Raw genomic sequence first — 16,409 nt, forward strand, 5'->3', positions numbered from 1 at the left:
CCCTGGATGAACTCTATCATCCATGTTGTCTGAGGAAGGGCAAACAAAAAGGGAAAACACACATAATAAAAGATCCAACACACCCAGCACATGGTCTGTTTCAGCTTCTGCCTTCAGGAAGATGATACAGGACAATAAAAACAAAAACAAACAGGTATAAACACAGTTTTTACCCAAAGGCAGCTGTTACACTGAATAAATATTACAAATAACTGTTCTGTGATTTCAGCAGGGAATGTGCAAACAATAAAAATTGTCAGAATGTGTGTATGCCCCTTTCTTTCATTGTAGATAGATTCTCCTTTAACTGGAAATTATGTATCTGTATCTTATAGCGTTTTTTGTGGTTTGTATCTGATTTTTATGTTTTGCTCTGCAGAAGATGCACTTCTCTACCCACACCATAGAAATGACATTGGCAATAAAGTATTCTATTCTATTCTATTCTATTCTATTCTATTCTATTGTAGTTAGCAAACAAAACAAAAAGATGTTGGACCACGCCTAATTGTGTTCTTTTGGTTTCGGAGGCCTGATCACCTCTATATAGCAACCTAGAACCTGCACTATGAAACAAACTCGTGTTTTATGTTTTAGACACTTCACCCGCTTTGCCTGTTGATGGTGGTCAGAGGGCTTGGTGGTGCCGATTGTATGGCAGCTTTACTTCTGTCAGTCTGCCCCAGGGCAGATGTGGCTACAATGTAGCCTACCACTGTCAGTGGGAGACGTTGTGTATGAATGGGTGGATGACTGATTGTAGTGTAAAGCGCTTTGGGGTCTTTGGGGACTTGATAAAGTGCTATACTAATGCAGGCCGTTTAGCATTTTAGCTTTATCTTAAGGCATACAATTATTTAGAAAGTGTTTTATGCATTTGTCTTTTTTTCATCTTGGGGCCTAAAAGCTCATACACTAATAAAACCACGTAAGCACCAGGTTAAACACTGGCCAACCAGCTATAGATATTTAAATATTTGACAGTGTTGAATAGACCCTTGAGGGTATATAAGAAAGAATCACAATGAAGCAATGTGTTATATGCTGTTGTCGAAGCATCCAGCAGAGGGTATCTTGCAGGAACATTACTGTATTAGCAATTGCTGGCGTTTGATAAGAAGCATATTTTGGATGTGCATGAAGCCGAGTGGTCATACAGACCCACTGCATATTTAAGTCCATATAACTGCCATGAGCACTGCAATGGTTAACAGAAACCAGGAAAAGACTATGATATTGGCACCAAGAAGAAACTTCCAAAAAATATTGCATGTAAAGACATTGTTTCTCTAAAATATTAAATAAATAAATTAGATATTTATTGTCACCCGATTCATATTTAATCCCTATTAAGTGCTCTGAAGATGCAAGTGGCCAAAAGTTTGACAAATGGACATCTTATTACTTTATTCATTAAATGGAACTTAATACACAAGAGACTGAATCAAAAAAGTTGTATTAATTTTTACTAAGGGCAAGTATGAAGGTTTTTATAGTTGGTCTGAGGACTCATGTGAAAACAATCCCCAAGAGTTTCTATAAGCTTAATGAACCATGGATGAGGAACCATAGAAGTTTCTATGTCATCAGTGTATTAGCAGATTGTTTTGTTCACTCTTAATAAATTCCATATCAAAGATTCAAGTACTGAAATAATACTTTGCAAAAGCTACATAAGCAATATGCTGAACAGCCATTGCTACTCAGACTAACAATATGTCAGACTGCTTAGAAAACGGATTAATTGTATTTCTTGTAGATTACTGTCTTTGTAAAGAAAAACTTATTTTTTAGAAGACAAAGACATTTTATATGTGATTGGACTCATTTATAGATGCACTAGTTCAACTTAAACTTTAAGGAGTTTAAAGTACATTAGCACAAGTAAAATGTACCTCTACTTTTAGTTTGAAATTTGCATTGAAATAATGTAACTCTGACAACAGACATTAGACACTGATTGTTTTAGGTGGAGTCCTGGAGCTTAAGTAGATACGCCAAATCAATGCACACTTAAAAAAATAAAAGTCTCCTTCGCTACCAGGGCCAAAACGTCCTGTACAATATATTGAGTCTTACTTAAGAGACTGAACAAAATTGCAACGTAAAAGAGGGATGAAAAATTTTGGTTTTAAAATTTTACATTTATATATTAGCTTTTGTGGATTTTTTTGATGCAGCCTCTCTCACACACGTCATCTGAGGAACAACCCTGTTAGAAAAACACAGAGATCTCTTGTGCACTCTTTCTTTATGCATCCGTATTAGAATTTCAAAGTGTTTGATTCTTTGATCTCATATCCAAAAATTACTGTTAGAAATAAAAAAAAAAGCACAAGGAAAAGCAATTAACATATAGCGGTGATTCTATTAATAAGAAGTTTTCTCTGTGCCTTCATGGCTGTTTGTGATCCATAATTAACGGTGAAGCGATCCCATTTTCACCTTCTGCATTGGTTCCCCACAAGGCCTGCCCTCTGGAGAGCCCAGAAGAGGCAGAAAAATTAACTTCACACTGGAAAACCGATAACTCTCCTCAGAGACGACAGTATTGATGCTACTGTTTTCATACCATACCACAGCAAAACAAACTTAATAAAACAATCCTAAAAGGAAACCATGCGTTAATATAAAAGAAAAAACTTTGGTAAAACTTACAGATACCCAGAGACTATTATACAGTTACAGTTACAAAGCAACCCAGTTAAAAAACAAATCACAATATCTGTAAAAAGAAAAAAAAAATAACTCTTCAGATATGACTTTAAATTTCACATTTTCAGTATAAAAATTAGCCTTTACAATGCAGGCATTATTTACATAAACATAAGGACTGGAACACCTAACAAACGCCACCCTCTAACATAGAGCAATTTGTTCTCTCAGTAATCAAAGGGGCTATAACTACGAAATACACATATCATCTTTACAAAATATTAAAAGAGGAAGCTACAGATGACACAACAGACATCAAGGGGAAATGAGAACTAGAAACGAATGTAATAATTATGGATGAGGAATGGAAACAGATGTTTCGTTAGGGTCAAAAAATATCAAGCAGCTCAACATTGTAAGAATATGAGTGGAAAATCAAAGTAAGAGTCTTTAGGACCCCTCTTGTCACATCTAGAAAGGTTAATACCTCAGATAAATTCTGGCAGAGCTGTGGGCATTTAGGAGATTATACTCATATATTTTTAGGATTGTCCAAAATGATCAAACTAGTGGAAACATATACAAAATGAATTTTTTACATCTTTGGTCATTACAATTTTCTTACAACCATATTTTATTATTTTAGAATCTTTCAGAATAAAATCCAAACTACCTATGAAAATGATTATGGATTCCTGACTGAAACCCGCAACCCTCCACAGTGTCAGTGGAAGTATAGTATAGTATAGTATACTACATGGAGCAAATTACAGCACGAAAAGGGAAATTTTTAGGCAAAAATATTCCCCATTTTAAAATATATTTCAAAGTCCAGTTGAGTCTGTGTGTATTGTGACTGCTGTGCTAGCTGCACTACTCTTCTATATTTTACATTCTTTTTATACTATGAACAGACAACAGTTTATAATGAGCAATGCAGATACATGTGTCTATATTGTTTGAATTGTTCATTGTATTGTGACTGTATGTAATGTGATTTGTACTGACAATCATGAATAAAAGTCAATCTAAAACAAATATTGTAATCCTTAGTTTAAAAAAAAACAATACTATGAAATTGATATGTTTATTGTGTTTTGTCTCCCATAGTGAGCTGGAATTTAAAAGTGGATGACACAGCATAAACTGAAGCCGAACTTTCTAACTCAGGCCAATCTGTCAGGAGCTTGATGGGAACGTTGACAGAGTTTTGTCACAAGATCATTTATTATGATGCTGCTTTCCTACTTTTTCTATTAACTTTGTTACATAAGGTCAGGGTAATCTAACACTTGTAACTAAAATTTTAGGGTAAAGGGAAAATTAATTACAATAATCAATGCTATATGAAGGTATTTTTCAATGAACCCTCAAAACATAGTGGGACTGACGTTACATTCCAGTGTGATTATTTATTTATTTTTACCGCTAGGCTTTTGTTACACAAATATTCTCTGCTTCTCAACAAGATGTTCTGGATTTAATAAAAGTTAGCTTTATGACATGTGAAAATCAACAAAATGTAAAAGATGCATGGACAAAAATGCACTGTTTGCTCTTTGCTATTATATTCTTTTCTTGATTTATGTATTTTTGTATTTTATTTGATGGTTTAATTATCTCATGTTCCACAATCATCTCCAGGAGCTGTAGCTGTCACCTGTTGTTTATGACAATAGATACACTTCTTAATAAGTCACATTGAATCTCCAGCAGTACTCAGTGAATCCCTGAATAAATTTGCATTTATTTTTTATCAATTATCTGAAACTTAACAAATGCAAATGTACTTCATGTATGCCCATTAGCCCATTCACTCTTATTTGTGGCAGAAGATTAACGAACAGGAGCTCAGATCAGGATTTCAACCTGGTGGTCTGCAGCTATAATGTCCGTATGGGTTGTTTTGTTTGTTTGTTTTTTTTTACAGCTACAATTGAAACAGAATTAAAATCCCAGCAAACTGTGAGAAAACGTGTAATATTAATTTAGGTTTTATCATTTAAGTTGACTGCCATATTTCCCTAAAAGCACACATAGGCAGCTCTATGCCTTGTTTGTTGACGTCTGTCATCTCCAGACTTCAAACCTCATTCCGGGTAGAGAGCTTTCATTTAATTGTGTCACCAGTGGCTGATGGAGTGGTGGCCCTTAACACCTCTAAGAACAAAGAGGTGACCGTTGACTTCAGGAGGAGGAAGCCTGACGTGCCATCTATTAACATCAGTGGGGAACGTGTACAGAGGGAGGTCAGCTTTAAGTTCCTGGGGGTGCACACGAATGCAAACCTCCAGTGCAGCTCTAACACCATGGTGATTGTGAAGAAGGCCCAGTAACATCTCAACTTCGATCCTCCAAAGGCTCAACCTGAGGTGGGAGCTCCTTACTATCTTCTACCGCTGCTCCATGGAGAATGTGTTGACTAACTGCCAAGACAGCACTACAGAGGGTCATCAACACCGCCCAGAAAATCATTCCTTACCTGAAGGACCTCTTCAGAACTCGCTATCTCAACAGGGCACGCAGCATTCTGAGGGATTGTACACACAGCGTCAGTAATCCTTCGACAGCAAATCGCCAATGGATTTTCTGATTTCCAGTTGGAAATTCCTGCTTCTGGAAACAACTGGAATGTAGCACTATTTCACTATTTCACTGTTGAAATCCAATGTTTCTGACTAAGTTTGCCTTAGAACCATTATTCATGAAAATCTGTGCTCCCACTTTATTCCTCACACTGCTTGAGCTGCCCTCAAATCAAAAGATTACACTCTGATGGCTCTCAATTTGCCGAATGAGAAGAATTAATTATGCGGCAAAAAGTAGCTAATTTCATTTCAAATTTGACTACAGATTATAGAGGAGTCTAAAGATTATAGTGGAGCCTAAACAACCAGTGTTGTTTAAGTGTTGCTTTCTCCCTCAGAGGCACAAGTCTCCATGTATTAGCTGGTGGAGATGCTTCCAAAAAGGATGAATTAGGGTGACTCAGAGAGAATACAGAAAGATGAAGAAGAAGTAGGGCTTAGATGTAAACAAACCAACAGTGCAGTAAAAGCAGCACTGCAGCTCTGCTGTGATGTAAGAGTGGCTCTCATAAATAATGTAGCTGTGTCGAGCAGCCAGCCAACAAGCCAGAACACCGCTCCTCGGTGAAGAAAACAGGCTAAACAAACAGCATGATGACCGGTTACAGATGACTAAACACACACCTGAGACAGGTATCATTCACTGTTCTGGAAACAATACACCTGTGTGCAGACAAGGTTGACAACAACAACAACAAAAAACTTTAGTTGGTGAACTCAGGTTTGTATACATTTTTTCAGTTCGCTTCAATTTTATTTATATAATGGCAATTCACAACACATGCCATCTCAAGGAACTTTACAAAGTCAATTCAATCCAGTTATGTTAGAGTGGGAATCTTCTCAGCAATCATATAACATAATAGACCATATTTAAGCCAGATATCAAAAAGCTCAAAGCTAGCATTTACTGTCAATCCTGGGTAAGACATTTTAGTTAGAATAATCCAAGTAGATCAGACTGAATTGCAGAGTAAGAGGAGTTGATTTCTGTAGGGTGTACAGTTTACAGTACCTCTTCAAAGCCTTTTCAGCAGGTACTCTTTTCAAAGAATTGTTTCTGGACTATGGTTCATCTAAAGTTCTTAAAAAGGCAATGTTTAACCCAAACTCACATTTTCTTTTAGAGAGTACCTGAACCACTGGGTATCAGTTTTTTTATTGCTCTTTGTAATCAAGTATTTTCATTAACTAGTAATATAAAAATTCCAAAAAATTCCCAAGTCTCAAAAATAATTGATTCAAATGTATATTATTTTCGAAATACTTTAGATTACAAGCACATTTCCATTTTGCTTTGCTTCCCACTTAGGCCTGTTGACTCTTATGAAATATGAGAGATTATTACCCCAGAACAATCCAAAATAATTACAGCTACATCCACACTGGGAGTCTTAATGTTGCATTGCTCTTTTCAGAAGTGAAAAGAGCATTGTTTCACCATAAACAAGACACAGCCATAAGATTTCTGACAGAGAAGTCAAAACAATAATCAAAATATGATCACCAACAGATGATTTCCAAATGCACTTGTTTGCCCCAAAACTCCCAAAAGTACCATGCAAAATCTCCTCTCTCAGCTATATAAACTAATGGATAAAACCAAATAGCACCTACATCTCTTCATTAAAGATGTGATCATTTCTCTTAGACTCTTCTAAGGGTATTTCCTGCATATCAGACTATTGATTAATTGACGATTATTCCTTTTGCCTCAAAGCGATTTATAGCAAAATAAAACCTTATGACTTATTATACCACCCAAATCATGTTATGGTCATGCTGTGGTCATCTCTGTGCAGATTTTCCCAGCATCACCTGGAAATAGTTTGCATGCATTCAGGAAGATGAAGAGCATTTGGAGGTTCCACAAATCACAAATCAGAGTAACTTAATACTGCTAGCACCAAATACTTTGGTACAGAATGACCTTATAGTTTGTGTTGGGTGGTCTACACATGGTGATGCAAGCCTATCCCTTCTAATCAACTTCTTTGTTCTTCTTTAGGATGTTATCTAAGATTGCCATATCAGCCAAAAATGCTTTCATTTGTAGTTCCATCGCAGGGCAACACACAGACACACAAGACAAACAATCATAAACATAACCATTCATACCTAAATGCAATTTAGAGAAACCAATTACCTAACAGTTATGTCTTTGGACTGTGGGAGGAAGCCAGAGTACCTAAGGAGAATCTACGCATGCATGGGGAGAACACGCATAGTCCATACAGAAAGACCCCAGGCAGGGAGTTGAACCCAGGACCTTCTTCCTGCAAGGGAACAGTGCTACTAACTGTGCCACTGTGCAGCCCTCTAAGAAATGTCAGTTCATTCTTAAAAAAAGAACAATGGATGCAGATTGTAGAGTTTTTAAACAATGGACCTCAGTATTTAGTGGCGGTTTGTGGAAAATCAGTGTCAGAATAATTCTCCGAAGTTCCAACTTAAAACTAACATGTAGTGAAATGCTTATTTATGTCAATTGTATGGTAAAAAGATGCTTAAGGTTCCCAGACATGTTTTGTGTTTTTAAATGTTTTTGTGCCAATTTGTCCCGCTTTTGTATAAAATTTTTTTTTTTTCTTTTGAGCCTTCCATATACCTATTAAACTAAATAGAAAACTATTTGTTCAATCTTCTCTTTTTTTTACACTGATTCCACTACCATTGCCTGGTGTTGAAATCCTTCAAAATGTCATGTTTCATCTTTTCCATGTTTTGTAATTCTCCCAATTCGCATAAATTCACTACACCCAGGTTTCAAGCCTGATTGGTGGTTTCTAGTTGTATTAACTGAAGCTGTGTGCTAACTTTTAAACTCTTTTCCTTTGGTCCAAAAATGATTACCTCAGTTTTGATTTGATTCAGTTAAAGAAAATCTTGGCACATCCATCCACTGATTTCTTCTAAGCATTTACGAATGGATTCATAATCACCTGGTGACATTGTAATGTAAAGGTGTGTGTCGTCTGCATAGTTATGATAACTTATGTTGTTGTTTATTATGATCTGAGTTAGGGGGAGCATGTACATAGGAGGGGCCTTAAGATGGACCCTTGGGGAACACCACATGTGATTTTCGTAGTCCCTACCTACTGACACAAAAAGTCCCTGTCCTTCAAGTAGGATTTAAACCAATCAAGTGCTGTACCAGAAAGGCCAACCCAGTTTTCCAGGCGCTCTAATAAAATGAAATGATCAACAGTGTCGAATGCTCCACAAAGGTCCAATAATACCAGCACTGCGGTTCTTCCACAGTCTGCATTTATACAGATGTCATTGAACACCTTGACAAGAGCAATCTCTGTACTGTGGTGAGCACGGAAGCCTGACTGGAAGACATCGAAGCACCTGGTCGTTGTTAGGTAGTTGTTAAACTGTGGAAACACAGCTTTTTCAATAATCTTACTGATGAAGGGGAGGTTTGATGCCTGTAGTTCTGTAGTAGCAGCTTGTCCAAGTTGCTCTTTTTCAATAGTAATTTGATAATTGCAGTTTTTAGGGTCTGGGGGAAAATACCTGACAAATGGGATGTGTTAATTATTCAAGTTAAATCAGATGTTATGACAGGCAAAGCTTTTTAAAGAAAAACTGTGGGTAAAACATCGAGACAGCAGGAAGAAGAGCTTAGTTGCTGTACAATTTCTTCTAAGTTTTTGTTGTTTATTTGGTGAAATTGGGAAATTTTGTCAAAATCTTGTTGTAGTTGGACACAACTTTGGTACTGGAGTTGATATAGATGTGCTGACTGCTCCTCTGATCTTTTGGTTTTTTTTCAGTGAAGAAGTTAGCAAATTCATTGCAGGCCCGGGTAGAGTGGAGTTCAGATGCTACAGTTACAGGAGGGTTTGTTAACCTGTCGACCGTGGTAAATAAGGCACAAGCATTATTAATGTTTTTGCTGATGATCTCAGAGAAGAAAGATTATCTCGCATTTTTCAGTTGTAAGTTATATCTGTGGAGTCTGTCTTCATAGATGTTATAGTGAACCTGGAGTTTAGTCTTTCACCACCTGCATTCAGATTTTCACACTCCCTTTTTTCACTTTTGACTGGTGGAGCACTTCTGCATGGAGACTTTTTCTTCCCACAAATGACCTTCACTTTATTTGGAGCAACTGAATAAATGATGTCTGAGACTTTAGAATGAAATTTATCTAACAGCTCATCTAGTGTTACAGGGCAAAGTGGAGGTAGAAGAGTAAATCTGGTTAAAGGCTTCAGCAGCACCGTCCTTAAAGATGCGTTTTCTTATAATGTCTCTTTGGCTAACGAAGTCATTGGAGATGATGCTTTCCAAAATAATAGAAAAGTGGTCAGATATGGCAACATTAGTTACAGACACCTTGGAAATGTTTAGACCCTTAGTGATGATCAAGTCCAAAATATGCCCCTGTTTGTGCGTTTGCTGTTTAACATGTTGAGTCAAACCAAAATTTCTAAGAGTGTCACATAGATCTATTGCACATCTGTCTTCAGGATTGTCAATATAAATGTTGAAGTCTCCCACAATAATTAAACAATCATAATCAACACATATCACAGATAAAAGCTCATTAAAATCACTGAAAAAGTTTGTTTTGGACTTAGGAGGCCTGGAAATATTCAAGAACATGGTTCGGCTCTTTACCTGGAGAGCCAAATATTCAAAAGCCAAATTTGTCCCGAAATACCTTTTTACACTTTAGTGAACCTTTAAACAAAGTGGCCACCCTCCACCTTCTCTTTGCTGTATGCTCTCACAAAGAAAATTGTAGTTCGGAGGCGTCAACTCTATCAGAATGGGAGCTTCATTAAATTAATGTAACCATGTTTCTGTTAAAAACATAACATCAAGATTATGGTCAGTAATGGAGTCATTGATTAAAAATGATTTTCCTGACAGATCTAATGTTCAATAAAGCCAATTTATATGACTTAGTGGCTGATATTAACTCTGTGTCTAGTCATACCTGACAGTTTATGGCTTTTAAATTTGATTGTTTATTACTGTCTCTTATCGTTTTAGCTTTGTTCTTTCTATCACGTAGAAGCACAGAGATTTACAACTATCTCCCATAAGGGCCCCATGTTTTTCAGGGAAATGATCATTTACGATGGAGTTACCACTGGGGCCCAGACTGTATCACAGAAAAGAGATTTGATGGTCCTGATTTGAAGGTGATTGATTAGGAGGTGGTGGGGCTCTGCAGCTTTTGGAGGATGTTGGTTTAGTAGCAGGGCCTCGGCCACAGGGGGTGTTGAATGGAGAAGATGTCAGAGTCATTTTGGTCCCAATCTTAAAAAACGTCTTTCATGTTGTCAGTGAAATCCAGAAAAAACAAGAATTGGGCTCAGTGGAGGGACGGTGGAGTTCTGTGCGGCATAGGTCGGGGTTGGGGGGGAGGGGGGTTTAACTGTGGGGTCCACTTCTCCTGTGGAATTCGGCGGGGAGACCTTTTGTGATTAATATTCTCTCTCAACCAACTGCTCTTTTTCTGCTGGAGCTGTTGGTGGCAGCGTTATCATTGTTGTTGATACTCCATGCTCTCTACTGAAGGTCAAGGCTGCTGGCGAATTATTTACTGAGTAGAAGAGATTAGATGTGAGACGTCTGGCTCCCAGCTTGTACAAACAGAAACCATCTTGCTTGAAAAGGTGTCTTTTTTCCCCAAAAATATTAAAGTTTGATGAAGTTCACAGATGTTGTAGCACATGATTTGTTCACTCATTTATTATTCATCAAATGTCTCGAAAAAATCTCATCTCCAAATTCAATCGGTGCAAAGGGTCTGCTGAGAAAGACCTTGATATTGATATCTCCAACTTTATTCAGCAGACGAATGAAATCCTCCTTCAATACTTCTGACTTTTTCTTAGCTATGTCATCCATGGCTCCAAAGTGTATTATAAGGTTTTCGAGGGTCAAGTGCTCTCCTGTGATTGTCAGAATATTCTCTGAGATATCAGTCACTACATTAATGGTACTAATCATAACTTCTGTGTTTTTCTGGGTGCAGAAGTTTTTGACCCCATTCACAGGTGCGTGAATGCACTATTAGGGTCCTTGGCCGGTGGGGTGCTCTTTCTCTGGCAGCTTAGGAGAAGACTGCTAAGAATGAAGACTGTTGTCATACCTTTTATTGTTCTCTGAAGATGGATCATTTTCCTGGTTTTCATTCTGTAGTGGGGCAAATCTGTTTTGGAGGGGAATTCCATTATTTCCAGCTGTCTCACTACTATCAGTTGTTGTGACAACAGCTCACTGTCAAAGTCTCCTTTTCCCAGGAAAAACGGGGGCATTTCTCGGTAATTGTGGGCATTCTGATTTATTTAATTGCTGAGATCTTCCAGTGAGTCGTCTTCCTTGATTTTTAGGCCTTGGGCCTAAAACATGCCGGGGGGACTGCCGGTGGGTTTATTCTTGGCATTCTGTTTGCTGGCTGAGTCATTGAGCTGGCTGTCACTGTTTGGTATTAGAGGCAGAGTTGAATTATCGCTGTAACCCATATTTACCTCAATATTCACTGCTAGTTGATTAAGTTTAACCTCCAAAACAGTCAATTTCTGTTCTGTTGAAGTCCTCTGTGGTGAAGAAAGGCATCTTGTGCTGATTAGCTGATGTTGACTACTCCTTCTTTCGGGTTCGGTTAAAAAAACATAGTGACCAAAACATCAGCCAGAAAGCATAGGTACTGAGAAGTGGTCTATGGTCCCTACCTGCAGAACCACTCCTTTATTGAGCGTGTCTGCTAATTGCCAAAGATTTCCCCCTGTTGTCTATTCCATTTGCACAGCAGCATGTGAAATTGATTGTCAATCAGTGTTGCTTCCTAAGTGGACAGTTTGATTTCACTGTTATACTGTGTTGTTTAAGTGTTCCCTTTATTCTTTTGAGCAGAACATTAGTTACAAAAACTGGCATTTAAGGGGTAGCACATCCAGAAGTAATAAATGTGTCCTTTATACTGCAGAAGTAATAAATGTGTCCTTTATTCTGCATGATGAAGATGAAAGGCCAAGGATTGCTGTTTTTGTTTACTCCCATATTAGCTTTAATATGTATTACATTTGCATTTTAACATTTCTGTTTGTTCTTTTACTGCATTTCTTGCTCTTAATGTGATTTTCTTGTCTTTCTTGTTTTCCTGTAAAGCATTTTGAATTACCTTCTACATGACTGGCGCTACATCAATAAGCTTGCATAGCTCCAGTGATAGTGTTCATAACATACGTAACGCAACATAAAATAGAACCTTTCAGTTGTCAGTATGATGAGTCCCATGTCAGTTGCTATGTCTACTATTACCAGAGGAGAGTGGAACTTAGCCAGTACTAGCCCACCCAATCTAATCATAATGAAGATTTATTCCTAAATGATTACTTAAAAAATAAAGATTAAAATAACAGCAGGAATTTAGAAACAAGTCATCATTTGTAATTGATAATCAACTATGTTGAATATTGGTGATCATGAATTGATTTAGGGAGAAAATTTCACTATTCATACTCTTTTATATATGTGTGTGTGTGTGTGTGTGTGTGTGTGTGTGTGTGCGTGCATGTCTGCATGCCTGGAAGGGTCAAGACTAAATCTGAAATGATGCTTTAAGTGATATATCACTCCATTCCACTTCATTTAGTATCACTTCGTCTGAGTTAATTGGTTCATAAGGAGCACTAATTAAGGGGAATGGCCTTGTTTACTTTCATGGCGACACTCATTAAGCAGATATTCCCTCTCCCTTTTTTGGAACTCGTGACATTAATGCACCCTTCACAAATTGTGGGCGGACAAATGGATCAGTGTGTGAGCTGCATCAAACACACACACAGCCTCTGCCTGTACATGATCCGATACGGATGAAGATGCATATTGTAAACACACAGGAATAAGTGTGTCCTACCTCTCTACGTCGGGAAGCCCAGCAGGTCTGTTTGATTTTCCAAACCACAGCGGCAACCAGTAACAATGACAGGAAACAGCTGGAGAGAGGAGAGTGATACAGACATTTAGTTACAAATCTGACAATACTTAGTGGATTTAGTTACTCACCATATTGATTATGTGATAATAATAAAGCTAAAACCACCTTCTGTTGTGTAAAAGTGGGTAGTAAGAATGTTTTGATATGTTTAATGATGAGCTTCATGAAGCACAAAATAAAAAGCTTTAAGAAATGCTTGAAATATGTTTCTTTGTTTAATAATGTCTGAAATTCACAAAGGCTTATCGTAGAATCAACTAAAAGATTATATATGAACTGTTTTCATTGTTGGAAATGAACATTCTGTGACCAAGTTTCATTAGAGAAGCACTTGTCTTCAAAGACAAATAACAGCATATTGTATCCATCAACCTTATGTTCATAGCTTAAAAAACAAGGGTTCCTGCTTAAATAACTTGTTGTGTCAAAATTAAATGTCACATGTAAATTAAAACCAGACCAAATGAAAAAACAAAAATTCAGAGGATAGTCAATTTAACAGCAAAAGGAAGGTTAATGACCCAAGAAACATGAATTGCTTCATTATTACAACAATGCTGAAAGGTTTGGGCTGTGACATAATGTTGTGTTTTGCAAACTATGGCATCAGTTCTTGCGGTGACAATTAACACAGTTTTTAGATTTATGATGAGACATATATTAACGTATTGCAAAGAGTCACAAAGACAAATAATCAAGAGGCAAAAAGGCTCAAACCATTTAAAAAACTGTTGGAAGCTGCAAGAGACAGGTGTGGAGGCCCACCTTTCAAGAACACTAACTGTTGGGACAGAAGCCATGAATAAACATGGGTTACAACAACAAAGGCCAGTATGAACTTTTCTGGAACTTTCAAAATAAATCGCATTAACCTACTTCCAGCTCAGCCTAGGAAGAGGAGTCAGAGCTGGAATCTGTGACCCAAAGACACCTTTCTCCCTCTGGTCGGCCTCATTTTGGCTGCGGACAGCAGCCAATAGAGGGACCAGACAATGCATCAGCTGAAAGCCTAGTGACTCGCAGGCGAGAAGCCTTCTACTTCAAAGAAACCTTGGATCCAAAAGTGACTACGATCATGCTGATCGTATGCAACAAAGTTAATTAATGATTTGCTGTTCGAGTATCCGGCATTCATTCATAAAAAGGGTGTAATAAAACAAGCCTAGCATGACTTTTCTTCTGAGGCGTCCAGAAGCAGCCCTAATTAAAGCTGATATTCCCCATGGACTGAAAAAGAAGGCAACGGGACTACAGCATCACACGCCTACCTGCTTACATGTCTAGATAGCGAGAGCCCACTGATGTTGCTGCAATGTGCCTTTGTTGTACAGTTCGGCTGGGCCAGCTAAACAGCTCACCCCTCACAGCTATTAAGATTAGCTGCGACACTAGTCCCTTTAATGCCCGCATGTGGATTACCAGGACAGTTTTGCTTCTCAGGTCGTCACCCAGAAAACCCAGTCTTCAGCACAGTTCAGGTAAGAGGTAGTGTTTGGGCAGAGAAGATTAGTTTAGAATGAAATAATCTAAATAATTTTTGTTTAATGACATTTGGTTTTTGTTTGTGTTGACAAAACTCAGCTAATTGCTACCAGACTAGCTGCTCAGCTAATGATGTGTTCTGTGTTGTGTTTTTAAAGTTAAAACAAGCTTTATTTTAAGGGTGGATTTAAAACAGAGATTGGCCATAATGCGCCGTCAACGCTTATGCATTTTGATCCTTTTATTGATGGTATTTTAAAAATACATGTTCAACTTTGAAGAGCTATAGGCTTTCTTTTCTTAGCTTTAACCGCTAACGGATAAGGTAACACGTGATTTATGACCGCCATCTTATGAGACTGTAGGCTATGTCATCACCAGGTTAAGATTCATTTATCCAGAAAGGTTTGGTTTTTATTCAAAATAACATTTCTTAAGCTGGGAGCTGATGCCTATCTCCAGCAGTCTACGGGCGAGAAGCAGGATACACCCTGGACAGGTTGCCAATCCATCGCAGGGCAACACAGAGACATATGGAAGCCGGAGTACCCAGTGAGAAGCCACACATGCACGGGGAGAATATTCAAACTCCATGCAGAAAGACCCCCGGCTGGGAGTCGAACCGAGGACCTTCTTTCTGCAAGGCAACAGTGCTATCAACTGTGCCACTGTGCAGCCCATAGATTTTATTGTACTAAATAAAGGCAGCTGATGAACAATTATTGAGAATAAGTCATCTAGAAGGTTGGATTTATTCAGCAAATCATTCTTTAAAATATTATTTTAGTAAAACAATGTTTTATCTGATCTTGCATTGAGTTAATGGTTGTTTGAAGGTATACCAATTATTGTCCAAGTTAGTTCCAAGACTAACTTAACTTCATTTCCAGAATCCTCAAGATAATCCTTAGTTCGCAGACATAAATAACATTGAATGGTAATGTTGCATCACTTTATTGGTCATGGTTTTTAACCATCTTTGATTCACTTGTTCATATTGTACATAGTTGGTCTTCCTTATTCTTTAATTTTGCTTGGTAGTTTAGTTGGATTGTTCTTGTATGGTAAAGAGTTTGTTGATTGAAATATGTTGGACTTTGAGTTGACTTTGTTGTATTTGAAGAAATTGTGTGAATTTATTCCCTGTTTTGCTGTTCAGTCTGTTGACGACTATTGTCCTAATACCACCGCCTTATTCGGCTGGTATTCACCGGACAACACTTAATAGACCAAATTATTATTTAGTACAATATTAAATTATTAACATTAAATATTAAATAATACATTCATAATAATAATTACAACAGTACCATACAACCATAACTTAAATGGAGTGGTTTAGACCAAAGCATTTGCATTAGAATGATCCAGTGAAAATCCAATGTAAAACCTAAATCCAATATAAAACATGTCCTTTGATTTAAAAATTGCTTATTGTCAAATCAAGTTCATTTATGTAGCGATTTTCATGCTGGGTTGTCATGGAGGCCAGTTATGCTTTCCATGTTTGTGTCTTTTTATAATACATTTGTTCAAATTACTTTTTTTTTTTTTTGTCTTTTTTCCTAATTTATTAACTGTCAGAGAACATGAAAAATGTAGCTATCTGACTGTTATATGATGTAAATTAAAAACCATAATTTTTTAATTAGTGTAATGTGTGTTTTGAACCTTGAATATGCAGTTTTCTGTGATTGGTTTAAACAATTGTG

The 16,409-nt window shown here is 37.3% G+C and overlaps 1 protein-coding gene across 3 annotated transcripts in view; it reads right to left on the reverse strand.

Annotated features, from left to right (window-relative positions):
• Nucleotides 1-16,409, reverse strand: part of LOC124859164 (attractin-like protein 1) — a 482,005-nt gene that overhangs the window by 174,206 nt on the left and 291,390 nt on the right. For all 3 annotated transcript variants that reach the window (XM_047351754.1, XM_047351757.1, XM_047351755.1), the window contains exon 27: nt 13,135-13,213. In XM_047351754.1, coding sequence (XP_047207710.1) covers nt 13,135-13,213 — 79 coding nt within the window. The remainder of the gene's footprint in view (nt 1-13,134; nt 13,214-16,409) is intronic.

The sequence above is a fragment of the Girardinichthys multiradiatus genome, chromosome 22, assembly GCF_021462225.1.
Source record: "Girardinichthys multiradiatus isolate DD_20200921_A chromosome 22, DD_fGirMul_XY1, whole genome shotgun sequence".
In the NCBI taxonomy this organism is placed as follows: domain Eukaryota; kingdom Metazoa; phylum Chordata; class Actinopteri; order Cyprinodontiformes; family Goodeidae; genus Girardinichthys; species Girardinichthys multiradiatus.